The sequence below is a fragment of the Scleropages formosus genome, chromosome 2 (genome assembly GCF_900964775.1).
Source record: "Scleropages formosus chromosome 2, fSclFor1.1, whole genome shotgun sequence".
NCBI lineage: Eukaryota > Metazoa > Chordata > Actinopteri > Osteoglossiformes > Osteoglossidae > Scleropages > Scleropages formosus.
In genome coordinates, this window is record NC_041807.1 from 31,574,705 (window position 1) to 31,602,397 (window position 27,693).

General features: G+C 41.7%; 1 protein-coding gene across 4 annotated transcripts; it reads right to left on the reverse strand.

Moving 5' to 3' along the window:
* Positions 1-15: 15 nt before the first annotated feature.
* On the reverse strand, positions 16-25,993 carry usp19 (ubiquitin specific peptidase 19). Of its 4 annotated transcripts, none has more exons than XM_029246449.1 (25): positions 25,599-25,992; positions 23,847-24,130; positions 18,533-18,661; positions 18,190-18,326; positions 17,589-18,083; positions 16,936-17,284; positions 16,447-16,603; positions 15,686-15,873; positions 14,957-15,168; positions 14,531-14,723; positions 14,189-14,322; positions 13,418-13,576; positions 12,476-12,586; positions 11,687-11,797; positions 11,382-11,483; positions 10,845-10,985; positions 10,571-10,689; positions 8,193-8,336; positions 7,735-8,066; positions 7,467-7,580; positions 7,071-7,287; positions 6,373-6,525; positions 6,045-6,211; positions 5,526-5,701; positions 16-1,152 (listed from the first exon to the last, which is right to left on the reverse strand). In XM_029246449.1, the coding sequence occupies exons 2-25, from the start codon at positions 23,986-23,988 to the stop codon at positions 1,012-1,014; spliced, it is 4,323 nt and encodes a 1,440-aa protein (XP_029102282.1). In that variant the 5' UTR covers positions 23,989-24,130; positions 25,599-25,992; the 3' UTR covers positions 16-1,011. The 4 variants fall into 4 exon arrangements, with proteins under 4 accessions (XP_029102282.1, XP_018593245.1, XP_018593244.1 ...); XM_018737729.2 differs by having other exon boundaries at positions 14,957-15,174; XM_018737728.2 differs by lacking the exon at positions 16-1,152 and adding an exon at positions 3,404-3,813 and having other exon boundaries at positions 25,599-25,993.
* Between the last annotated feature and the right edge of the window lie 1,700 nt (positions 25,994-27,693).

Consider the following 27,693-nt stretch of genomic DNA (forward strand, 5'->3'; position numbering starts at 1 on the left):
ATTTCACCTTTTACATGTTCTCAAAAAAATTTATTTATATTACCCATTTTTACTTTATTCACAGCAGCATTCTCATAACTCTCAAAGTATATGCAGTCCAACAGAAAAAAAGAAAAGAAAAAAAAAAAGGCTGGGAGGGGAAGTTAAAAAATACAAAGACAGTCCATCTAGAACACAATGAAAACAACGCAGAGTGTAACCACATTGCACTAAAAGGGTATTGTGTCAACATGCACATTTTAGTGTGTTATCAAGCTTAAAACTTTTGTCCGTTACTGGACACATCCACAGAGGTTTAACTAAGAATAACTCTCCCTCAGACTGGCTGGAAAACGGGGCAGGACTGAGTGATCTCGTCCCTTTTCTGTGTTTTATAAATTAAAAAAAAAAAAAAAAATTCAACCAACAACCTTGTTTTTTAAGCTGCTCACCCAATCCAAAAATCACCTGACAATACACAATGAATCTTTTACACACACACAAAAACTCCCCGCCAATTCCACAAAAACAAACAAAAAAAAAATGCTGATTAAAATCAAGAAATAACATCCCTTCCAAAACTTGAAATCAGTATGTTTGTAGATAGAGGGGTAGGGGGATGGATGGGGATAAGTTGACACTGACCATGAAAATGAAGAGAGCTTAAAAGCTGAAGAGGTCCCTCTATATGCTGACTTGACACATCCTCCACTGGATTTTACTGAACATCAATCCCAAGGCCATTAATGCGAGCAAGATAAAGCGGTTAACGGAGAAGTGCAACGGGGGTATGCATTTATGTTTGTACACTTGTATGAATGTACACTTTGCTTGTGTGCGTGTGTATGTGCGTGCATGTTAGCATTTTCATTGTGCATACAATATACCACACTAATTTCCATTGTGAACACTGGACACACGCTGCTTCTCAATGCACTCAAAATTAGAAAGCATGAAAGGGTCTTTTTTGAAGTAACTTTCTAGGTTAATGGTGATTGGTCACCCCCAATGTCAAGTGCTAGACATGAAGAGCTAATCCACTTCCTCCATGTTGCTGTATGAGGGGGTAGCACAGTCTCCAGAGTGGGTGAACAACTCTGCAGTCACTTCCGGAGTCAGCTGCGGAGGTCCTTCAGGGTCCAGGTCTGGTCCAAACATTGCCTGATCAGAGGCCTGTAAAATAAACCCATACGACATTTTTCAGGTATTCTCAAGAACAATTTCCCAGTTTAAACAAAGAAAACATTTTTCATGGCAGATACACAATGTTGACTTGAAATGCATTCAGCAGTTGTGAAAACTACCTTTCTCACAACCGTCGAGACTGACGCTTTCTTCACTGAGCAGATGTGAATAAAACCCCTACAACCAAGTATGGCTGACAATTTATTAAAGAAGGCAATACAAGTATTTTTTCTTGGAGCAGCAATCAAAGTTCAAGAAAGCAGAAGTACAAATTATTGCTGAAGTATTTCCACATTAATTAATTTTAATTAATAACATTTAATGGTAAAGTCCTGCTGTATTGCAATTATTTTACATTTAATACCTTGAACAATTTTTTTTAAATACATATATACAAAGGGATATTTACTAACTTCTCTCTTAAAAATACCCAAGGAGCTAACCAGTCAAAACCTATATTAACAGCTACATTTATACCTCTGCATTGTGATGAAGTTTAAGGGGGGGGGGGGGGGGGGGGGGGGGGGGAGTGAGTAACAAGTACAGGCACTAACAGTTTAAAAGAAAACCAGACATGTTTCTATAATTATGACTGAATAGGCATATTTATTCAGAAATAACCATGAGCATATTAATTAGAAATCAAGATTACTTCTTGTTGGCATTTGTGTTTACTGGAAAATTCAACCCAAAAACAGAAGACTGGTCCCACTGGCTGGTCTAATACTACACATTTAACTCAAAAAGCAAAATTCAATACAATAAACTACAACACAGCATCCCTGAGCCTCTTCGGCACTGTTACATTCTTTTCATCCACCCCTTTGAAATAGGCACAAGTTTGCCATTACAACACATACTTCACTGCTTCATTTAATGATGAAATGAGGCACACTATTAAAGTGCAGTACTGTGTTTTGTAAAGGTGTCTTAATAGTCCTGCTGAAGGTAAACAGTACAGCACTGAGGGCTGCTGAGTGAGCCTTCAGTGTTTACCGCACCATCAGAAGGGAACATTGTGGGAATGAACTCAATAGGGTTGGAACTGATCACGACTCCTGAATCTGGGTTTACACTCAAACTCAAAAGACCAAAACTATATATATTGTACAGAGTTATACAACTTGGATCATTAAAAAAGTTACATATAGACAATGACAGTATGGACAATAAAGGCAGAAGAGGAAGAAGCATTGACATGATTCAGTGGACTAAAGACAAAAAACATGAAAGATTAATTACTTAAACCAAGTGCTCCTACACATTGAGAAACATCCATTACACAATTCAGCTGACTGTCAAACAATGAAAGAGGGGAAAAAAATTACACAATCACTTTAAGCTGCCATTCACAATGTCTGCTTCAAGCTGTCGATACACTAAAGTGTTCCACAATTATATGCATACCTTATATCCAACACAGTTTATTCTGCATTGAAAAGAAAAATAAATAGTTGTTACATGTACAAAGCAAGTTAAGCACCACACCATACACGCACAGAGTGTGCGACTCCAATATTCCAAATCACTTAGTATTGGAGGCAGTTTGTAGAGCTGAAGAGCAGGGATAAGGAGCATTTGCAAGGCTCTCTCACAAACAAATTAACTACACAATCATGTGGATATCAGACACTGTACAAAACAACTGTCACGTCACAGTCAGAGGCTGCTCTCACCCCACCTACAGTTACCATATCTATCCAACATACATTTTTTTGACTCCATAAGACAATCATGCCAATCAAAAAGCTGGAAGCAAGAAAGGCATATTGTGAGCAATTATTTCCAGACTAGTTATGACACAGATGAAATAGCTCTTCTAAAAACCAAGGAAATGACTGATTCCATCAGATCAGTCAATGCTAAAATCAACATAAATTACAAACCAGTCAATTTAATTCAAGTATATAAAGTCATTTACAAGTCTGTCTGTAAAAGAAAATGTTGACATTTTTCAATGTACAAGATGAGCATCACTGCAAGTTTATAACTTGTTGCATATAGCTGCTATCCTTTCCTATAAATCAGGGCATTAGTGTAATGCAATGTTACAAACAAGTTAAATACAAGTATGAAAAATAATTCTGTGTAAGAGTTTTCAAACTCACTACATCATATACCATGGTATAAACAAAGTACTAATATGCTAAAGAATTTTATTTTTTCCCAAAGCTATATATTTTTAAAAGACAGAAGAGGTACTGAATTATATTTGTAAAGACTGGCCATCACAAAAAAAAAAAAAAAAATGAATCAGAAAAATATACTGATACTTTCATATTGCATGCACTTGCCACCAATCCAAACACTGGACAGGGATTGGATAGGTGAAACCAGACAAATGATGAGTAAAAGCTTCTCTGTCCAACAGGTAATATGTGCATGTGAACTGAATGTGTGTGACAACAGGCTCCTCTAGCCCCCGCTACCCCTGGCAAGCAAAGGATAGAGCACATTGACTACCACAGCAAGCAGTGCGGCCACTGTGCCTAGGACAAAATACGGGACGCAGTCGTCGTCGGAGTAATCGAAGATCCGCTCATGGTGCCCCTGTGCCCTTCGTCTGCGAAGCCTGTTGCCAGAAAGGCTCTGCCAGGCTTCCTCTTCTACCGCAGCATCCTCCTCCAGTTCCTGCCATATTAGAGAGGCCTGCGATTGGCGGAAACCTGTGTCAGGTTCTGGGAATGTGTGTGTACATCACCACCTTCCTTCAAGGTTCCATCCATCACGATACCACCAGGAAGACCATCAGTCACATGATGCTCACAGACCAGCAACCTTTGATTCATGATTAAAGGTAAGACCACTGAATATGTGATTACTGAAAAGAAATGACCTGAAGCCATTTTATGTGAGAATTGTAGTCTGGACAAAAAAAGGGAATACTTAATTTCAAAGAACAAAGTGAAAATCAAAATTTAAGGAAGACACTAAAATAGGCATCATAAAAGTCAACCTTCAAAGCCAGAGTAACTCCTTACAAATTTTTTACAGTAAGTCAATGTGGTTAAAATCACTTGGGTGGTGGGCGATGGGCATGGCCCAATAGCCCCAGTGGAAAATAATCCAACAATGCAAAGCGAGACTGTACTTAGAAAGACCTGAATCGCTGCAAAACTGTGTCAACTGATCATTACATAATATCAGTATGAACCGATCATGCTTAGGGTTATTGTACACTAATGAAGTTGGCAATAAAGTAGTCATGTTCTAAAATAAAGAATGAATAAGCTCTGAATATGTTATCATGTTTATCCATACATTGCTGCAGTTCATGTAGTAGGTGGAAAAAAGGTTCCAAGTCTCAGATTAGCCCACATGTAGTCAGAAATTTTCTGAACATGAGCTGATTCACTAAAATTTCCCCACTATAGCATTTGGCAGAGAGTAGTAAAGCGTTAAGCTCCGTTTACATTACGGAAACCAATGAAGTATGTGTGACATTATTCACATGCACAGAACTTTTTGCCACCATATTAAATTTCACCACAAAGACATTTTTCAGAACTCTTCTTGGAGGTCTTCACAATTCATGGAACAATGTCACAACAGTGGGCATAAAGCAGTCACTCCTGCACAAGACCCCTGCAGTGACAGATTCAAACACCAAATCACTGATGCCTATAACATACATAAAAAGTAATTTTGATGGGAATAACAAGGTTTAAAGCAAACCAACTTGACCCAATAAGGTCTCTCCTCAAAATACTAAACTATTTTAAAAGCAGCTCTGTCACAATTAAAGCACTTCTTACAAAGCCTCCAGAAAACCTTTTTGACAATACACACACAAATTAAATGGTGACATTGTAATATAGAAACAGCCATGTCCCACCATAACCAATCAATCAAGATCAAACAAAATAAAACAGATAATGAACCAAAGACAAACAGATTCATACAGCAGATCTGGAGCAGAAGAAATTAGTGTATTACTGACATTTAAGAAAGCAGTTTTTAAAACTGTTTGCCAAAACCACAATAATGAAAAAAATACATGTATATAATGGAAAACGTACTGTTAAAAGACTGAACACACTGAGGGCATAAATCTAAAGCAGATACCAAATACAAGATCACCTTGCAGAAGGAAAATATATGCATGAGCAAGCTTGTCTTACATTAATTTGATTATGCTATATTAGCACATTTGAAACAAATTAAATTGTGCCCATTAGATAGCCAAGAAGCTACATAAAGACTAAGAAAACAACTGCCACTCAAGCGCCCTCGACGTAACAACAAAAATAAGATTAAAATGGAGCAAGATTTGAACTCTGAGACATCCATTGCCATTCCTAAGAATGTGGACATGGTCAGATCTCATTGGGCAAGAAGCAGTTGTGAAGCTATGCACCAACCTGGCTTGCAGTGGCTCCTGCTGCAGTTGGGGACTCTGCCCCACGGGGGCTTGGCAGGCGCACAGGCCGCTCCACTGGAGAGTTGCGGCGACGGTAGAACAAGACGTAGGCGTAGCGAGTCACCACCTGGCTCTCTTCTACTGTGGTCACCGTGCTGTCATCAAAGAGACGCCAGCCTGAATAAGAGAAGTTGGCATGAAAACACTCACAGATACAAACTTTCATGCTAAACACTGCCATCTTGCTCTTGCTCCCCAAACATGTTTTACAACATACAACATTAATTGCCAAAGAATCCATCTTTTATTTTGTTGCAAACACCATATCTACTTCTAATTTTGTTTAATCTCTCCACAACTTTAAGATTTATACAGCTACCATGTTGTGTATGGTGCTATATAAATAAAACAAACTGAAGCAGAATACTCGTCTTTAAAAACAAAGACAAAAAGGCATCATGCAACAATACAGTAAGTAGTACAGTGATCCACCACAAAAACCACAAGACTGCACACTCACCAACATCACTGCGCTGGCTGTTCTTGTCATTGGGCAACCTAGCATAAGCAGTATAGTGCCCTCCAATCATGCCCCCATAGTGGTTAATGACAGCGTATAGATCGTATATAGGGGGGTGCTGCATGTCGTCCTTCTGCCCAATGCAGAACTTGCTGAGATCGAGGTTCCTGAGTTCAGCCATAAAATAAAAAGGTCAGCAGATTGTAACAGTGATTCCAACAATCTTTGCATTTTGCACAAGGGAGACTGACAATGGGGTGTGACTTCTAGCTGCTTCTTGGTTGCAGGATGTGAACACCAACACTATTCAGCACTCAGGTAGAACTACCTGACAGGGAAATCCACCATGTCATTGATTTTGTCCCTCCAGATGAAGCTGCGGAAGGAGAAGCGCTTGAGCTGGATGATAAGCACATTGGGCAGACGCCACAACATCAGTTGCTTCGAAGCTTCTCTATGCTGCTGGCACTTGGGGCAGTACCTGAACATCGACACACAGACAAAGAAACACATACATTCAAACTGAACCCTTACAGGTATCTGAAGCACAAAATGTTCTGTGCTGCACAGCCAAAACTGCAAAACGACCACAGTGCTACTGTACATATGGGAAACACTTGTATGGAATGAACTGGACAGAAGAGTGTAATAGGAGCCACAGAACAGTAAAAACATCTCTGGGAATTGCTAAATAAGAGCTGTGAATATATGTTGGCTTCCTGCTCAAACTTATAATCAAATATAGTTTCCACTACATACTCAAACTTTTCACTGGTTCTGTACATAAATAGATGAACAAACATTGATACTAACAAGAAAGCACAATATTACAAACACCACCTATCACAGTTTAAAAACATCTATCATGTCTAAGATATCATGAAAGCCTATGACGACACAAACGTTTAAACGGTCAATGACCATACCCTTAAATGTCTACAAGTATTCATTTTCTCACAAAATATTTAAAAACCTGCAGTGAAAGCAAGTACAAAGTAAATACTTGTGTCTTGGTGTATGACATACCATGCCTCCTCTGGGGCTAGCACCTCAGGCTTGGTGAAGAGATTGAGGCACTGTTCCAATGTGAAGTGGCCGGCTCGTGCTGTCTCACTGGCTGAGCTGGCATCCTCCACAAACTCCAGCTCTTTGGTCTTAACCAGCACGTATTCTTTCATCCGCTCATTGTTTTTCCACACCAGCTCCAGGATAGAATCATCTGGGATATCCAGAACACCATCACCTAGAACCAGAGGCCATGATTATTTCCTTTTAATTTATAAGCTTGTGTAACTATGAATTTCAGTAAATCTATAGACATTCTTCCATCATAATTCACTGCATGTTCACAAATACATTATTTTGACAATGGAATTGGGTTCATGCTCCTGCTCTGCAGACTTACTCAAATGCTTTTCTTACCTTTATCTTCTAGCTTCTGCTCCTTCCTGGAGACATCGAGCAAGGAGATGTAGAACTGGGAGGCTGGGCCAGATGCGGACTCAGGACCGGGATGCTGGTATCCTGTCACTGCAGCTGAAAGTCACACAGATAAAGCGTTTAGTCCCAACAACATAAAATTACACAGCACTTTCGAACTGTAATACCTGAACAGTTATAGAAATAAACATGTAAAAATACTTTCAATCAAAGTTAATTGCTCAACAAGTATTCTTGGGCAACCAGATACCTTCTGGCTTCACTGCTTTTTCACATGTCGTCTCCTTCTCTGTCAGAGAATTATGGGAGTCCAGTTGAGGCTCTGAGAAACCAGAGTCAGCAGTACGGGTTGACAGGGTGTCCAGGTCACTTATGGCGTCTCCTGCTCCCTGCCGTGCCTCTGTGAGAGCACTGAGAGATGGACTGGAGCTTTGCTGCTCCTGCTTGTGTCCAGTGTCGTACTCCTGACCACTACTGTCTAGACTCTCTGACATTGTTGAGGAAAGGCCTACTCGGCTTTGACTGGTTTCTGGAGACAATCTGCCTGATTGGCAAGGGGGCTGGAATACATCCACAGAGTACCTACATGGAAAGGATGTGAAGAAACAGGAAGAATAGCACAAACGGGAGGAAAAAGCAGCTGGTCGCTTGCAGGACCAAACTCGGCCTACACCCTATATTTGACCCATAGTTTGTCTAACCCCTCACCTGGAGTAGCCTTGAAGCAGTTGAGTGAGTCGGGTGTAGGTAAGACGAGATTCCGGGACGCTGATCAGAAACGGGAGGCCCACAAACTCTATGTTCTGGCCACAGACACTTTTGTGTATTGGCCAGTGATTTTTCTGACAGATTCTGAAAAAGGGAGAGCAAATGAACTCAGGATTACAGTGCCTCTTTTTGGTTTCCATGTAAGTTCAAGTAATTTTGAACATACTAGCCCAAACTACCCTCAGGTCAGCAGTGTTAAAGCCTCCTTGCAATTGTAATCCCCCCACAAATATAGCAGTGAGCTTTCGTTAAGCACACAAAGTTTAAAAAAAAAAAAAAGGGACAGGACAATGTGTGCATTGGGAGGTCTTCATTTCTGTGTGTGTCTTATTGAATTTTTTACTGCAATTATTCCACAGGGAGCACAGGAAATTTCATGTACAAAAAATTACTGATTTGTAGTTGTGGGGAAGGTGCACCAACTGGAGAAACACATGAAATTTGTTTGTGATGCAGAAGTGGCACCATTGTCTACACTAAGAGGCCTGTACCAATAGTACTCAGTTCTTCCCAGAGCAGCACATGAATAACAACTGTTCAGAAAGGAGCCCAGGTTCTCAATGACAACATCCCTTTGCACCAGTCACTCAACACAAAAAGCCCATATACACTCACTTGTTTTTATTGATAAGGTGCTCATTATGTCAAATATCTAGTTTTTACACTCCAGTGTCAATAAAATGCATTCCTGGGGCCAGGCTTTCCAGACACTTGACTGAATTAAACTACCATCAATGACCCAGATAGAGCAAAGTAGCTGTTTCTCCACATACCTCCAAAAAAAAAAAAAAAAAGTTTCACATGCACCTCAGCTCCATCCCCAGTCCTGCTCCCGAAAAAGAACACAATGAATTATGTAGTTTGAATGCGACCTACTGCTATGGTATCCTTGAGCAATGTACTCACCCCGAATTGCAAGAAGCTGAACATTGTACTTCGCTACGGACAAAGGCACAAGCTAAATGATTCATTATTATTGTTATTAAATCTTGATTGTGATATTAGCATTACATTTATTGACAGTTATGACTGGCTGAAATTCTCAGTGTAGTAGGGCATTCTCCCATGTTGTGTTGCACTAAACATATTTAAGTTTCTCTACCTAATTAAGTTAACCTTCACATGTAGTTCCATTGTTTCATCTTCAATTTCATTCCATACTTTTTGTGATAAATTACTGCACTACTGCACTGAACTGATAACCAGGGACAGGATTTGTACGGTTCACTTAGAGATTGAGCACAGTTGTGTTGTTCTATTGCCTGTTGTGCCTTTTTCAGGATCACACAAAGCCCATTTTTTGGAAGCAAAATTACTGCATAGATGAAAATGCCCTAGTAGTGAATTTAAAAGCATGTTAAAGAAAAGTATATACACTTCCACAAGCTGTTCTGATTTTTCCATTGCACGACACCCCGTTATATGAGGGGAAAACTATTTAGGTGACACTTATCGGAGGGAATTTACAATGCTGGAGTTACACCACTTTTCTACTTCTGAATTATCAGTCTAGCATCTCTGGCAAAATTAAGAATCTTTTTTCTGTTTAAGACAAGTTATTTCATACAAGATATTTCGCCATACTATACCACACACACAGAGTCTGAAATTGCTTGCCCCGAGTTTGCGTTGTGGCAAACCGGAGCCTAACCCCGCAACACAGGGAACAACGCTGAAGAGGGAGGGGACACACCCAGGATGGGACGCCAGTCCGCCGCAGGGCACCCCAAGCAGAACTTGAACCCCAGACCCACCAGAGAGCAGAACCCGGCCAAGCCCACTGTGCCACCGCGCCCCCCTGCCATACTGCAATGAATTCAAAATCTACTCAGAGTATTACTATATTTGCTCTAGACTAAAAGTGTATCAGTCAACGTTAGGGATGCCTTCAATTCATTCAATACAGGCCCAAATAGTCGTCTTTCTGATTGTGCAAATAGAGATGTTGCTACTTTGTCACTGTATGTAGTGATATGTATAATTGTTATTCCCTACTCCAACACCCACGTGTGTCAGCCCAGTAAGGGCAAACTAAGCTAAATTGCAAGCCCTCAATCAGACCAGCTGAGGGTTACCTGCTAAACAGCTAAGGGGGCCTAACTATGATGCTATATTTTTTCCTAATTGTGTTATATTACCATGCTCAAGAAAGCTGGCAAAGGACCCTCGGAGATCTCTTAGTATTACTGCTATGGTAAAGTATAACATCTTGGTTGCAGTAATCTTACATTAGCAACAATACTGCCACGCTGTGCATTATAGCAGATATAAACTGTTCATTTGTAGGTGTCATTTAGCTGCGCATGCTGTTGACTCACTGGTTGCAGTAACCCACACGGTAGCAGCGGGTGCAGCGTCTGAGCTTCTCATCCTCACCCTGTGGGGGCTTGTGGCATGCAGAGCACTTGCCAATTGGGAGACTTGGGACCTGCGGCCGCTGAGAAAGAGAATGAGACAGTAGGTTTCAGCCAACCATCGAACACAAGAAACTCCCTCTGTATATTTAGCTTTCCACTCAAAACCTTGCATGCAAAATATTTATTAGCAATAAAACTCTTGCAGAACATGCATATTACAGCAAAAAAGGTGTACCTGCTGGACCTGGAGAACTACCACCTTTTCCTTGGACAGATCTTTGGAGAGAACTTCAAAACATAAAAGCATATCTGAAGGAGAGACATTGTCCAGAGGGTAGGAAGAGTGAAAAATCCGTTGAAAACGGCTCTTGCTGACCTGCAAAAGAGAAAACATGCATTTCATTGCAAAATATTCCAACAGATGCTGGGATTCCAAGAAGGTTATGCAATTATGAGATGCCATCTGTCAACTAGAAATGACAAAACTATCACAAGCATTGAAAAGTATTTAAAACTGGTGATTAACACCCCAATCATTTTAATATCCTAGGCAATATGTAAACTCGTGCAATGAGAGTGTAATGAAAATGTAAATGTTGCAGTATTTTGCATTACTGTATCACATTCTTGCTAAAATTTCATGTATTTTTGAAAAAGACATTGTTCAGATTGTTCCTAATCATCCCATAAAATCTGAGGGTAGATTCTTAGTATTTAGAAGCTTAAACAACACATCTGTGTGGAAGCTGTTGTGAGGGACTAAGGGCCTTACCTCAGTCAGACGCAGGTTCTCTGGTTTGACACGCACACTTCTAGAGATGGACTCCAGCACTTCAGCCGTGGTGGAGTTCTCCTTGCTGACACTCACCAGGAACTGACAGACATAAATACACACACTCTGAATATCAGATTACACTAGTGTAAGTAAAGGTCTAACCATTCTTTAGGCTGGGCACATAAAAGTGTATGCTGTACATATGCATGTCATTAATCTCAATATTTAAAAAAATTTTAATGTGCAATAAAAAATAAATGATATTCTCAAAGATATCATCCTCATAGGTCTGATGTAAGCACCTTGATAGGGGTCTGATGAGGCTCCTTTGCAAAGTAGAAGACTGTGAGCACCTTCTGCTTTTGAGGTAGAGGGACTGGTAGGTACAGGAAGGGGTCAAAGGTAATAGAAACCTGGAACAAAGTTTTAAAAATTTTAAAAAGTGCATACCATCTAAACACAACCTAAATGCTAGGGAGGTAAAAGGAATCTGAGTAGTGCTTTAATTTTGCTCCACCTACTCAGCTTATTGAAATTAATGTTTAAAATTTCTGCCTCAGTAATCAATATTAAATCTCTTTCAATACTTCAGGAAGGCAGCTGGTACCGTCTACATCTTCCAGGAGGTCCTTGCATTACAACACATGGGAGTTATGAGCACCTGGACTTACAAAAGCCATACCATTAAAGATATTTTCAAGTCCAAACGTTTGGTCGTAACGTCTAATGATAAGTGCTGAATCTGCTGTACAAAAAACATCAGCTGGCTGTTGTACTGCAAGGCACTTGCATCTTAAAGTTTGGGTCTGGGTCATTGTTTGGGTGTCTAGCAGCAAAAAACTTCCATTTGTGATTCCCTTCATTTTACTTACTTAAAACAGCTAGTAAGTATCAATAAAAAAAAAAAAAGAAAGAAAAAAAACACTATTCTAGTGGTTTAGTTTTACACCTCACATTTGGAAAATTTTTCTGTTTCCCCTTAAACACACTTAGCTTCAAGTAGGAAGAGGAAATGAGTCAAGGCTGCTTATTCAGCTTAAAGTAATTCTAATAAAATTTGCATAATTTGTAGAAAGAGAGGCATCGCTGACCTTGGAGCAAATGGGACAGACCAGCTTTGACTTGTACTGCCCCTGGAAGAGGTCTACAATGAAAGAATCATTCCTCATTTTGTGTCTTTGCCAGGCTTCCTCTGCCACCACCTAAGAGAACAGACAAAAAGAACAAATCGCAGTGTTACAACACTTATGCTTGGTTCACACCCCGAAACACACAGCACACAGTGCTGACAACCTGTGTACACAGCCTGGCTAAGGCTGGAAATAGCAAAACAACCTGATTATTCATCATCTGAAAATCAAATCACTGGAAAAGTCAAACAAAACTTCAACAAACTTAACATGTACTAAAATTGTCATGAACAAGACAAAAACTATTTAAGGTATTAAAACAAATACCCTAAAATAATGTCTACCTACTAAACCCTGATCCAGGGGCCACCTCCTCTGAATAGCATTTTTCTTTCAGCTATGCAGTTGTCTTGAATTATCATTTATTAAATTCCAAAATTTTAATAACTTACTACACCCATTTATTATTACTATTACAATTTATTTAGCCAACATCTATGTCCAAGGAAACTTCACAATGGTTTACCCATTAACCCAGAGGACACAAAAATGTATTATTTTGTTAGAAGCTCAATCTACTACCAATTAGAAGCTCAGTCAAGGCGTATTTATATGTTCGTACCTTGAAGGAATTTGAAACCACTGAAATATGTTTGACTTTTTTTACGACATCAATTTTAACGTTCATACTTACATACTTTCATTAATATATCGTGATTCAGGGCAATAAAAATGCCCAGCCAACCAACCAACCATCAAGGACAGTTTTCACATTTTATTCTGCCAAATGCAGCAGTTCTCATTTCCAGAGCACAGGTGCAAGCTGTCAAGAGCCTATGTGGAAAATCATTTAGAATGGTACTGTATATAGCTGGAAAGTCCATGGCAGATGTGGCTTCCCACCTCATCCTGTCGTCCATCTGAGTCCACGGTCTCAGTATAGGGCTTGTTCTGGATTCGGTTAAGGTCCTCATGAAGCCCATCAAGTAGGAAGGCCATGAACTCCTGAGCATCGTGCTGGGCATACCCTGTGAACTGGCTGGCCTTACTGGCCACAATGGCCTATTGGAAGATACAGGAGGGTAGAGAAGAAACAACTCTAATCATGCTGAGGATTACAGTCCAGGACCAGTTAAAATTTAACATATAATTTTTGTAAACAGCTAATGATATGGAAAGAAACTGGAGCCCTTAATACAAACTATGGTGGAGAAATTCCCTGTATCCATTCATCAGTTTTCAAAAACTGCTTGTCCTGAACATGGGTCAGGGGCATCTGGAGCTTCTTCCAGAATCACTGGGCACAAGTTGGGTGTGCAGTCTGGACGGCGACGCCAGCCCATCACAGGGTAGCCACACACACATATGGTCAGTCACGCACTCATTCACACATTATGAGCAATTTAGCATCATCAATCCACCTGAACTACATGTCTTTAGACATAGAGGAAACTGGAGTACCCGGAGAAAACCCACAGAGACACAGGAAGAATACTGCATAAACAACAAACTTCTTGTACAACATGGTATTCACATGAATGACTGTAAGCCATGTTTGTCCTTTTACACAAGTATTTGACAGGCAATACCCTGTGGATCAGTGGTTAAGAAACTTAAGTGGTCTATGAGGAACTTGGGGCACTTGAATTGTGCACTGGGAAGAAATGACAGTACCTTGAGTTTGGAAGGCTGGAAAGCATGGTGGGTCCCTTTCCACAGGGCACGCAGCAGTACAGCAAAGCCAATGGCCAGCCGGCCACCTGTGCCCAATGGGTTACTGCAATTGATCTCTGCCTCAAACGCTCGATCTGTACCGTGAGGAACAAACTCACTGAGTCAATGCACCAGTTATGCTTTCTCACAAACAATTCCAAAGCATTAACTAGAACACATGGCAATAGGCTAAAAGATATTATGAAAAAAACAAAGGCAATACCATTCTGGGCACCTTAAAAAATGGGAAGATGAGGAAAAAAAGAAAGTCAAAGACTATCTGAACAAATACAAGCTTCTTACCGTGGAAGTAGTCTCGCAGCTCACGTGTGTTGGACAAGGACTGGATCACACTGTTCATGAAGCAGGTATTACCCAAGTTAACAAGCCCAGTGAATCCTGGGAGACACACCTTCTTTTCCTCCTCTTCCTCTGCACGTTCATTGCTTGCAGGGGGTGCATGAGTCATTGGTGGCACCATGCACATGGGTTTGGGCTGTGAGGGCAGCCACAAAGGGAAGTGGAGAGAGAACAGATGTGTCACACACTGCCCATATGTGAAAGTTTATAGATTCAAGAAACTGATCACTATCACTTTTTAATATAGTATTCTCACGATGAAGTTTTAGAATAAAACGAGTATTCAAAACACGTGAAAAAACATGTGCAGCTTAAAAGGTTTTTATAAAGTTATTTCTGAAACTCCCAATTAGCCCTCTGTATTCTTACTGTGGTAACGTGGGGCTCCTGCTTAATGGGCACATGATCAACAACAGTACGGGCAGCCACAGTGTCCAAGCCACCATCCTCAGAGCGGACAGGTTTCTCCTTGTCCCCTGCCCGTGGCTCTTCCTTTGCAGGCAGAGGATGTTGGCTGCTCCCTGGCTGGCTCTTGTCAAGAGAAGCGGGCCCAGAGGGCACAGCAACCTTGGCGCCACCCACTGCACCTTAAACAGAGGAGGATGGAGCTTGTGGTTAGAAGCCAAAGGTCTGTTAACACAGCAATCACAGCCAAAGGAAAGAGGTGTGGACATGTGCAGATTACACACAGAATAAAGCAAGTCATGCAAATGTACAATTAAGCGTTTAAAAAAAAAAAAAAAATCAATTCATGAAGCAATATTTCATTATTAAAATTATGCTGCAAGTATTCTTTCCCTATTCTGAAATTATATTTAATTTTTTAATGTAAAGGAAAATCTGATAAGGATATTCAAGTATACAGTATTTAAATAGTAATTCTAGTGGAGCCTATAAGGCTGTTGACACTACCCATAGATTCCACCTTAACATTGTGATATTTATACACAAAATCCATTTCAAATAATTGACTACAAGGAAAAACTTTATGCAATAATGTAGGAGTAATCACACATAATGACCACAATGATGTATATTTGTGTTCTTTCACAAGTGTGGTTAGAAGAAGCAGGGCCCAGTAGAAGCCAGGCAGCAGACCTTGTGTTGCAGGTGCCTCCAAGCCACCCCACCGCTGGCTGTGCCTCTTCTTCAGTGTGATATCTAGGCGGGATGGAGTGAAAGCATAGACTGACTGGTCAGGGTCAATAAGGTTCCTGAGTTTCACCTGCCACTTGAAGACAGTGTTTGGTCCACAGTCGGGGTGAAGCCGCAAAAAGGTTGCATCACTACGGAAGAATGGAGGAACAAGTTAAAATGTGCATCCTGCAGGGTCTGTGCTCCATCAGGATATTTGTATTCCATTTCTAAAATTCGATGTGAAAAAGCTCTTATCTGCAGATTCCTCCTAAAAACACTTTTTCAACAAAACACATAAAAGTGCCATTTACTTTTGTTGCTACTTACTTGGTTTCTCAACTAAATTTTAGCAATATAAAAACCATTAATAAAATAATCTCTCAAAATACAGGTGTGAAATATGCTATGAAAGTTACAAACCTTAGTTTTCATAATATATTGATTTTGCATAAAGTTTACAGGGCTTGAAGACATGCTATGTCCTTTGAAGCTACAACTGTGTATATATAAAACCATAAATTCTAAAATACTTCATAGTTCTGTTTATTATTGCCATCTATACAGCATTTTCTACAAATGTGCATAAATCTATTTCAAATGGATATATACATTTGACTTAACCAAAGAGTTACTGTCTAACTGATAAGAACCACTGATTACAAACTATTTGATTATCTAGTCTCGGTTTTTTTTGGTCTTTGGGCAAATCCAACAAGGGTCACCTGGTCTGGAAGATGAGTGTGAAGTCCTGCTCTCGAAATAGCACCTTCGCTGTCTCTCTGCAAATGCCCTTTAGGTAAACGTTCACCACCATCAAATCGTTCCCTTTCTCATATGAGTCACTCTTCACAAATGTTAAATTCACCATGGGTTCTGGAGCTGTGGGGAAAATCTTCTAGTTAGGCTCAAAAAAAAAGTATATGTAATGTCCAAGTTACTGTCAGACATAAAGCTATCTACACAACTTCTGGAATACAGAGTACTTACTTCTCAGAGTACCAGATTAATCATAACCAATTCTCTGAAGTAGCCTATAACTGATCATGTGAGAGTTGCATATCTTAAAAACGCAAGTTTGCATAACCACAGTTAAAATATTTCTAACATTTCCATTGCCATTACTCTAATGCTCTGCTGTTTTAGGTCGCTGTTAATGTGTGTCTCTTACAAACACACTGACAAAAAACTAATCTGATCTGAAAACTACTGACCACCATCAGGAACCTTCTCCAAGGACTCATCTTTGGAAACATCTGTCTTTTCCTCCATGCTTGTCCTGCAGGAGTCCTTGTCCTCTTTGCAGACTATTGCTGGGAGGGACACAGGAAGAGGTTCTCCTGCCCCCAGATCATCAGACAACAAAGTGGCCTCCAATTCAACGGGGAAAGTTTTAACCCCCCTAGAGTCCAACGGTTCTTCCCCTTGCAGCTCTGCATACGATGTTGCCTTGCCTTCGGTGGAACCCTCACAAGGGCGGTTCTCTGCACGAGGCAACACCTCAGCCTCAGAGTGGTCCTGGACGCTTGGGCACCATCCTGCCACTACATCCAAGGGTACTGCCTGGAACATAGCACCACAAAGCCGCTTACTTCACCAATAAACTACACCATTCACTGTAGCCCTTCTCAGGCTTCAGTGTTGAACATGAGGCAGAATAAAAGGCTGAAGCGCAATCCAAAGGAGACTGTCACCAGGGCTGCAGAGCAACACATCAGAAATTAAACAAGCAAGGAATAAAATTTCTATAGATCTCACTACACTGAGAAAGACCCATAGAGGAGAGGTTATTTACAAGCATCAATGTTTATTGAGAAATACAAACATATAAACCCAAGTTCACTTTGTGCGTGCAGGCGGAAATCACCTGAGGTTTCTCCTGTTTACGCTCAGCCACAGCTTCCAATTGTGTGGATGAATTTCCCTGGCTGCCGCTCAACTGCCTGACACGTCTGTCTCGGCTCTGGGGTGCACTGAGGCACTGGCGGCCTTCAGGCCTACTGTTGGCTGGTGACCTTGTAGAGCCTTCCTTCACCGGCCCGAGTCCTGTGTCCTTAGAGTTCCTCAGCGTGCGACTTGTGCGTTTTGCACAGGGCTCAACTGGGTGGTCCACCTTTGCCGCAGGGGCTGTAATCTCTGGGCCCTTTGTCACAGATTCTGGCTTCTGGTCAGACAGTTTGTTCTTTATAGTGCGCTTAATGCCACGGTCTGGTTTGCTACGTGCGTGTTCTGTCACCAGCTGCGGCTGTGAAGGGACTTGGGCCAGGTCTAATTTCTCCTCTACTTGTTCAAGCTTCCTCGGTTGCTCTTTTATGCTGTTGTCTATCTGGATGTTCACAGGCTCTTTCTCCTTTTTGTTTTGCTTGAGTGGCAGAGAGAAAAAGCACAATCATTTTAGATTCTGCGTAAAGGAATTTGAAAAGACACACTATCAGACCTAAGTCTGACAGTGGCCTACAGTCCCTTACCATGAGGGAGGGCCAGGGGTTAAAGGGAATCTTCTTGGGCATGACCAATTGAAGGTAGCTGCCTTTCTCCTTGTATTGCACTTTGCTGCAAGACCCCTCAATCTCTGCGTGGAGGTGACAGCTCCACTGCCGTCCGTCTGAGACAAAACAACCATTACAGCACATCGTTCGGCAGATTTGGAGGATATTTTGGTTATCCACTCAAATCAAAGGTGGTCCTTGTAATTTAGGAACAAGATCCTTTTCATAAAATATCCAGTTGTATAAACCATATCTGGTTTTATGTATTAATTGTTATTCATGAGAAAACAAATGGTATAAAATGAAGGAAATATTAACTTACCTGGAAACCTAACCTGACATGCAGTGTCAGAGAAGCCGGCGTTCACATCCTCAGCTTTCAAGATGCCATCACCTGAGCGCAGCTTCACAATGACCTCATTTGCGTTCTGCCTCCAGTCAAATTGCACATCTACAGAAGGAGGGGAAGCATTGTCAGAGTCCTAGCAGCACACCAAACAAAGCTCAGCCTGAGACCAGCTGGTGCACATTGTGTCATACTGTATCTTTCCTGGACATTAAAGCCCTTGGCCCAACAGGTAGTGACCATCAGATTGAGTTGCTCCCACAGACTGAGAATACAACAGAAATGGCAAAGGTTCATTAGTTATGGCACAGGAGCAAGTACTCCATCACACCGTAACAAAGAGGACCTCTCAATCTCAATTTGTTGCTCTGCCCAAGGACAACGTGCAATTTCAAAATAAATGGTTATAATTCAAGGAAAGCATTCTGGCTTTGTGTGCTTTATTCACTATGGTCCCATCTCCAATTGTTCATAAGAAAGGATGAGAAAGGGTCAGAGGAAAAACAACCAATTAAAAAAAAAAAAAAAGTCTGTGGTTTAATTGGATAGCATAACATATGCACAATTAACCAATTTGTTGTCTGATTCAAAATGTAAATCAAATTTCCATTGGAGGTGGCAAATTGCTATGCTATGATGTTCAGAATTTCCTCATTAATACTTTTCCTTTCTCAAATGGCACAGACATCTCTGAAGCAATGCAGCAAGAGCAAATTCATTTTTTTTTATAAAACACAGTAGTGGGCACAAAAAATTGCAGTAACTTCAATCCAAAAAAATCATTAACTATAACACCACACTATGCAGTATAAAAAAAAAGGAAATACTGAATATATAAATTCTCTCACATTTCAGGTCTACCAAAAAGTCAAAATGGTACATTGAAAATGTCATAAGGTCAACAGAGCCTCTGCTGGGTCATTGAATTACAAAACTCTTCCACTTCATAGCAGACACTTCCATATTCAGAGGAGAGGAAAGGACAGTGCTGCTATTTGTCTAGCTATTAGGCAAGCAAGTATTCCTCTCATCTTTATAGATATGCCCTTTACCTTAATACATGACACACGCATAGCCAAAAATGTGAGACCATCCAACTAACCCTCTAAAGGTTACAGTCAAAAATCAGTACACCATGCACTAAGGATACCGTGCAATTGGAAAGCTACATTATCTTACAGACCATGAAAATGACCACAGATTCCTCTTAAGATCAAGACGCTGTTGGAAGACCATGCAGGTGTGTTCAAATCCTGCCATGCTTAGTAGTAGTGCTGAAAACACGGTCCACCACAGCTCTCCGGGCAAAGCAGAACACCCGGCTGACTGGGCTAATGTGGGGCTAGTGCAGTAGAAGCTAACATGACCTTGACAAAGTTGCACTGGAGTGACTTTACACCAGCTTGTATTTCAACACTTCAGCATTCAGCAGGACAGTAACAGGAGCACTCGGAACAGGCGCATGCGCGCGCGCGCACACACATACACAAATAAATACACACCCTCACTGCCACCCCTTTTACCCCCTCCAGGCATTTGACTTCACACTGCAGCTTTTTCATTTTACTGAAATCAACAGATTTGCCATCATAAAAATTGCAGGGAACCACACAGCTTTCTCCTTCTTCCTGCCTCTATGTCCTCTGAACTACCGAAAAAAGCATGGGTACTAAGGATACTAAGAGTCACAACATCCCCGTGTGATACAGAAACCGATGACACAGGCCACAGCAACAGAACAGAACCGAATTTCTCCAACATAAGAGGACATGTTAAAACTTCTTTCTCAACATCTGCAGGGGGGCAGCTCCATAGACTCATATAACGCAGCCACACTTCTCACCCAGTTCTCTTACATTTTCTACCTGCATATAATTCTGTTTGGGGTATAGCGGATAAGTACACCACTTATTTTTTTCCTCTTTGCTTGACCTTTTGCGCTTCAGTGCACAGAAATATATTAGAATTCAGAACCAGTGGCAGAAGGAGGGAGCATGTTCATTATTGTCCTATTCCTACAATTCAGATAATCTACCAGAAACACAGAGGCCAGGTTTTCATCATACAGACAGAGTCACTGACTGAAGAAAACATTCAACAATATGTCTCTGATGACTGTGTATTCAGTGCACAACTAAGCTTAATCTGTGTCTGGAGCACATGCCCACAAGCTCCAATCTAGTACAACTGGGTCAGTCTAAACCTCTTCTACTCTATGGACCCCACTGATAAATGGTAAGTGTCATTTTAACTGACACCTTGAAGCTCATCCATGGACACCGGGTTAAAATTTCCTGGTCTAAAGCCATCTAGACTTTAAAAGATACTAACACAAATAAATGCCTTGAGCAATAATACATACATGCATTCCATATAAAAATGCATTACATGTTGATATTTATTTTTCTATTTACCCACACAGGAATCGTCTATTCTGAGTTTTAGGCACCTACTCGTGCGATGAACATCAGTGCATATAGTGGAAAGAAACAAACTAATTTTATTAAGAAACACATGTCTGCAACTGTCTCTCTTTCTCTTAGCGTAATGCACAAATTGTGTTTCTCAGATGTATGTTGCTTTGGAGAAAAGCATCTGCTAAATGAATAAGAGTGCAGTACATTCAGAATTTTGTCCCTAGAACATTTCATTATAATTTTGTTGTTTAGCTGACATGTTTATCCAACGCACCAGTATTTGAGGCATTTAGAGCACAGGGTATTTCTACTGCATAAATTCAGGGTGGGTACAATGGGGGAGCTCAAACTCAAACTCCAGGTTACAGGTCTACATTCTTAAGCACTACATCATCTGATGTCCCTGATTAAAGATTACATGTAATTTCTGTCAAGCCTCAACAACACACAGGTTGAAGCAATTATGCTTCACTGAAGCATTTTTTCTTTATAAGAAAAGTTAGCTTGAAATAAGAAGCAGCCCTTCATTTAATTTAAAAAAAAAAAAAAAAAAAAAAGAAAAAAAAACCACTTGCAGCTTACGGGCTGCAAGCTGCACCCTCCCGTCTAACACAGAGTGATCCGTTAATTTCTCTCACGCAAGCTCCTGAGTGGGCGTGTTAAAGCACGCTGCAGTTACGCTCTCCGTGCCTACAAGGACTATTGTACAGGGAACAGACTCCCATTGTCTGAGGGAGTCTAAGGGAAGAACCTGACTGTCATTCAGTCACACATCAACCTATACCACCCTCACAACTAAGGATAGCGCCAACAAAAGAACACTTCAGTGTTTAGAACTGTATTTTTTGACATGCCATGTTAAGTTGGCAGCAAAGCATCTCTCTACAGTTATACTAGTTTTTCTCTTTTCAGACCAGGGGTTCTTAACCTGGGATCCATGGAAATTTTGGGTGTTTGTAGGCAAGCATCAGGAGGTCCATGAACTACAGGTTTTATTTGAAAATAACAGAAGCTAAACAAAAGTAAAAATTTGTAGAATTAAAACCATGCTACTGTGTAAAAACTCTAGGTGAAAGTAATGACATTTCAGTAAAATAAATACGAATACAATATTTTCTCCAATTTACAGACATTCGAGTCCTTAGCTTCCACTGGTTTCTTAAAAGGATCTGTGGCCTAAAAGAGGTTAAGAACTGTCTGCAGCAACTGGAGAACATGTCCCCAATCCTGTGTTCTAATACAGATATACTATTCCTGCAGGGAGACATTACAGTGGACTAAAAATCAATAATACCACACAACAGGAGAAAACAGCAGAAAGATGACAATGAGACTATAGACACACAGTGAAGGGCAAAGGAAAAAGTAATAAACCATGTCATTAAACACAGGACCATTCAATGTGTAACAGCAGAAAATAAACTTTGAGTTAATCCAGCACTTTATATGACAGTTATAAAATCTTTGTGTTGCCACACGTTCAAATCTACTTGCTGCCCAACAAATAGAGCGTTTTATTCTTACTCTGCAGCCGCAATAGCAAGACTTGGGGCACGCAGAAAAAGTGCCATTCATTGTCAATTATTAATTTTGTGGATATTTTTCTCCCATGATATGTATAATTAATCTCACAGGGAAAAGTCTAGGATAAAAAATTAAGTAATTATTTAAATGTCCACATAAACATAAGTTTTACAACTGTAAAAAGTACATAGACTTGAAACAGTAAGTTCCTTTATAATGAAGCAATCCTGGTTTAGTATCAGGCACACTGCTTTTGTGGGGGGGGGACAAAAAAAATGGTTAATGCTCACTGACAAAGCATTTCACAAACAGGCTGGAGAAAAAAATTTGCTGGGGGTCACAAAAGAAAACTTAATCAGTACTGGAAAACAATGGTGCACTCATAAGACAAAGGAATGTAATTTAACACTTGGTACACCTTAAGGGAAGAACCATGCGGACTGTAATGTAATCTTCCATTTATCTGCACCAGGCTGTATATATACTTTTGTGCACAGCCGTCTACCTTCCTGCAATAAACTCGGGCTGAACCGGCTAATATGTCACGCTGATATAAACACAATACATACTCTTTTCAACAAAATCACCAAGTGCACCATCTTTTAACGCATCTTTATATAGCAGAATGTCCGAGTGTATTTAGTGCAAGCATCTAGTCATTTAAAATCAAACATTCTAAGAAATAAAATGCAAACTCTTCAAGGGGGATGAGTGGAAACAGTTAAAGCTGAAGAAGCCCGTTTCTATTTTATACGTATCAGTATATATCTCGGATTACTGTACAAAGTATTCTCAATACACATGCAAGTTACACTTACAGTAGACAAAAATATTACATTTAATTCTATTAAAGGCTTTTCCTTATTCTGCACATAACTTAATAATTGTCTGTTACTGACGAGTAACAGAGCACAACAAAATGCTGCCGTTTCTTTCAGCAGTGAATATAAACAGAGCCCCACGCAGCAAGCACACCTGAGAGGATTACTCAATGCTCTCTGTGGGCTGCAACATGACACACCAAATACAACAATTTTTCACACCTTAAATCGCATTAACAATGATGCATTCTAAGAAAACCACACTTGTCAAATTCATTTCTAAAATTAAATTAAATTAAATAAGATTGACTTCTGTATAAACGTAGTGCTTCTATTATAACAGTGGTGTTAAGAACTGGAATGCATTACAACAATAGACATCTGCAACTGAAGCTGATGTGCAGAGGTTTACAACATACACACTTTTCATTGTGCATGAGAAGATACATCTACCAGGGATTCTTCAGCCATGAACTATCATGTGCAACACTCCCAGGGCAGGTGTGAGATAATTCACAGCACACACACCTTTCTTAGCCTCTTCACCAGCTGTGCGCTTCGCCTCCTTGCTTTCCTGATTTGCCTTGTCCTTCTGCTTCTTCTTGCTAGCACTGTCCTCTGTGCCACGTGGGGCTCTGCGCCGACCCGACACCTCTGCACTGCTGGCCATCTTCAGCCACTTGCTGCTCACGGGCTGTCCGGCGCCGGTGTCACTGTTGGGGTCCGGTTCTGGAGTGTGGCGCTTTCTGCCCGGTCCGGCTATCTTGGCGAATTTTGCAGGACAGAACTCTCCCAGAACTAAATGAAAGGGCCTATGAAAGGTTGGAGATGGGCACTGGTGTCAGTGTGCTCACAATGGTGTAACTAACACATTTGAGTACCCCAAACCCTCATCATTCATAATTGAAATCTGTTACACTTAACACAAACACACACACACACACACACACACACACACTATCTGAACCGCTTGTCCCACACGGGGTCACGGGGTCACAGAGCCTAACCTGGCAACACAGGGCGTAAGGCCGGAGGGGGAGGGGACACACCCAGGATGGGACGCCAGTCCGCCACAAGGCACCCCAAGCGGGACTCGAACCCCAGACCCACTGGAGAGCAGGACCCGGTCCAACCCACTGCGCCACTGCACCCCCCACTTAATGCAAACAAATGATCAAAACTAAAAACACAACCACTTTGGATACTGTTTGCGAAACATTACCAGCTTTGTTTCTTTGGTTTATTTGCATGCACATCGATCATATTTGCGGAGAGTAATTCGCAAGACCAGATCCAGAGGAAGGAGGACTGACACAGTCCACAAACACACACTACTCATCTACACACTTCAATGTAACTGTCACATGCAACTGTTCTCTTGGCAGCAGATGCAGAACTAGACTAGAGTATAGATCAGTGTGTGAGGGAGCAACACACTGTAGTGTTGGCAGGGTGGTAAACCCCGGCGTCTACTGTCACAGCACGCAAATCACACACTAGTGACTAGTCACCTTTTAGAATTAGTCAAGCGATTCCATTACTAACAATTTTAACAACAACCAATGTTTAATCGTTTAGAATTCAGGCCGTTAATTTCAGCGCGGTTTTCGCACCGCCACCGCCTCATATTATTATTTGCCATTAAATGTTTAAAGACACACAAACACTCGGATCGTGTGCCAACAATGATCGCACACACAGTACACATTTACTCACGCACGCGCACTCACTAGTTTGTACAAATTATCTGACGGAAGCCTGTGTGTGTGAAATGCCGGGTTGCGTGTGAAAACACGGACAGCAGTTTGTACAGACTGTACTTTGGCGTGTTTGTGTGACTGACCCCGGCGTAACTGACCCCTCCACTACGGACTTCTCGCTCTTCATCGGTACTCGGCTCCCCTGGTTACCGGCCGGTGTGCGGTGGTGACACACACTGACTCACTACCTTCGATTTGTCGGTAGCCACAGCCGTGCCTGCTACCTAACTAACCAAACACCAAGCAACCAATCAGAAACAAACAAACAAACAGTAGCTACACGCTAAGCGGTAGTTAAGCGGATAGCTGAGCCGCGCTTAGCCTTAGACTAGTACGCCTGGCAGCAGAAGCAGGATCCAGGAAACACAACAAACCGACCACGACAGACTGTCAGTGTCACAGAGTAGAGACACACACACACACAGTCAGTGCACCACACTCAGCCTGAGCTCGAGCTGCCCAGACTGAGCGCGCCACGGCGCAAAATCAAAATGGGAACCCCGCGCGGCTTCATACTTACGGAGTTAACGGCAGAGATGTTGCTGCTACGGCGTCGCGCGCCCTCCTCCTGTGAGCGCAGAACGGTATGGCCGGTCACTCCAGCCCGAGGCTTCGCCACCTCGAGCGGGCCGCAGTTCGCCCCTGTCTGCTAAGACAGGAAACGCTGCACTCCGGCGATTCTAGAATATTCTAGCCAGGACCCATTCTGCGGTAGTGTCCAATACAACTTAAACGAGCTTGTCTGAAGTATGTATGAGTGCAGGAAAACTCCGAACCTTTATACTTTCTCTATCATACAGGACGCAGTGACTCGCGATTTCTGCGCGGACAAAAACAGTGGGTTGACAATTACAGTCGGCCACCCCCCTCCAACGCACTAGTGTGCTTCCTGAAGTCAACACAGCGGCGCTGCCTCCTCGTCATGTGACTGTGCTCATTCAATCAGAAGTGGACAAACATGCAGTACGACTTCCTGAAGTCAACGACACCCGACTGCCCCCCATCACGTGACTGAGGATCATTCAATAAGAAGCGACTACCCCCTCCCCACTAGACCGAGCTGACAATCCCTTCTCGACGTGAAAATACGACGCTTCCTCCCCCTCGTCGTCATGTGACCCGAGATTATTCGGTCAAACGCGGTCACCCCGGCGCGCACACTCTTCCACTTCCTGAAGTGAACACATGTTGCCTCCTCATCATGTGATCAGGGATTATTCCGTCCGGCTTCAGGAGTGAAAACAAAAGCAGGCTGAAATTTGACACCGCTTTTTCCCCCTAAGATAAAATACACATACAGTTAAATTAAAGTATTACCCTAATGTAAAGTATGTGTATCACTTATTATTGTATATCTTGGTGTGTGTATTTATTTCATAATATGTGTATACGTATGGCGCGGAGCGCTCCAGGTTCGGATGGGCGAAACAGGACGCACGCGGACAGCGTTCATTACGAACGTATTAGAACACCGGCACACAAGGGAAATAATACTCAGTACAAAAACCCCTTTCCTCAAGGACCTACACCCCTCAAGCTTGCGTCCTTCCTTCCTTCCTTCCTTCCACTTGGAAACAGTCACCCCTTATATTCCCCGTAAATCCCCACAACGGTTCAACACAATTCCATTTTACCCATAATTCAACTACTCTATTTACAATAAACACATTTTCCTGCCCAAACTCTCGGGAAAGCGGGTCGTTAAGGTATTTTATTCTACACACAATAGGAGTGATTCCAGCCTTCTTCTGTCTTTTTCTAGTCTTCCTGTTTTCACTTTAATCACTGTACATAAATTAACTGTAAATAAAACTAAATTCTGCACCTGAGTCCACCGCATCCGTAATCTCCCCTTTCTGTGACCTTACAGATATGGAGAATTTTTGGTTATCCAGCAATACTAATACGAATGTCTGGACTCGGAGCAATAGAACTACGATAAATTTATAACTCTTGCGTTTCTCGGCTATTTTGCGTGGAAATTGTTCACTGAGGACTGCGTTCAGTGTGTGTGACAGAGTGTGTGTGTTCCACTGATGTATGGATGAGTGACCCAGTGTAAGTAGTGTATCTAGCAGTGTAAGTCACCTTGGTGAATAAGGTGTGTGGGCTGATGACACTACATAGGATCTATTGTAAGTCGCTTTGGAGAAAAGTGTCTGCTAAGTGAATAAATGTAAATGTAAATGTGTTGTGATCGCTTCTAGGCCTTTTGGCTAAAGTGTAGCACCGCAGCTGGCCACCAGGGAGCGTAAAAGAGCACTTCCACAGCCCTATTAAGGGCTTTTCACAGCACTTGCAGCCCGGCCCAGGGTTGCACCGGGGGGATGAAGGCATCCCAGACGTATTGGAGAGATTGAGGATGACGACAGCGGCAGCTGCAATGAAGATGACAACGACTGCAGCGAGGAAGAAGACGGTGGCGACAGTGGCTGTGGCGAAGACGGCAGTGAGGACGGCAAGAACGAAGATGACCGCTGGGAGGCAGGTACTCTCCCTGAGGGGTTGCCTACCCAGAAAAGTTCCCCTCAGGAAGATGGACTGCCAGGGACGTCGGAGCCTCTTATCGAGGGAGCTGCAATGCCGACGCTGTCTGGAGGAGGACCAGCAGTGGA

Excerpts from the sequence above, each read along its gene's own strand:
- usp19 (XM_018737727.2), bottom strand. The coding sequence starts at position 23,988 with ATGGCCAGCAGTGCAGAGGTGTCGGGTCGGCGCAGAGCCCCACGTGGC. Across the intron at positions 15,874-16,446 it reads ACACTCATCTTCCAGACCAG|TGATGCAACCTTTTTGCGGC; the intron begins GTGACCCTTGTT and ends ATTCTTCCGTAG. Across the intron at positions 10,690-10,844 it reads TAGTTCTCCAGGTCCAGCAG|CGGCCGCAGGTCCCAAGTCT; the intron begins GTACACCTTTTT and ends TCTCTTTCTCAG.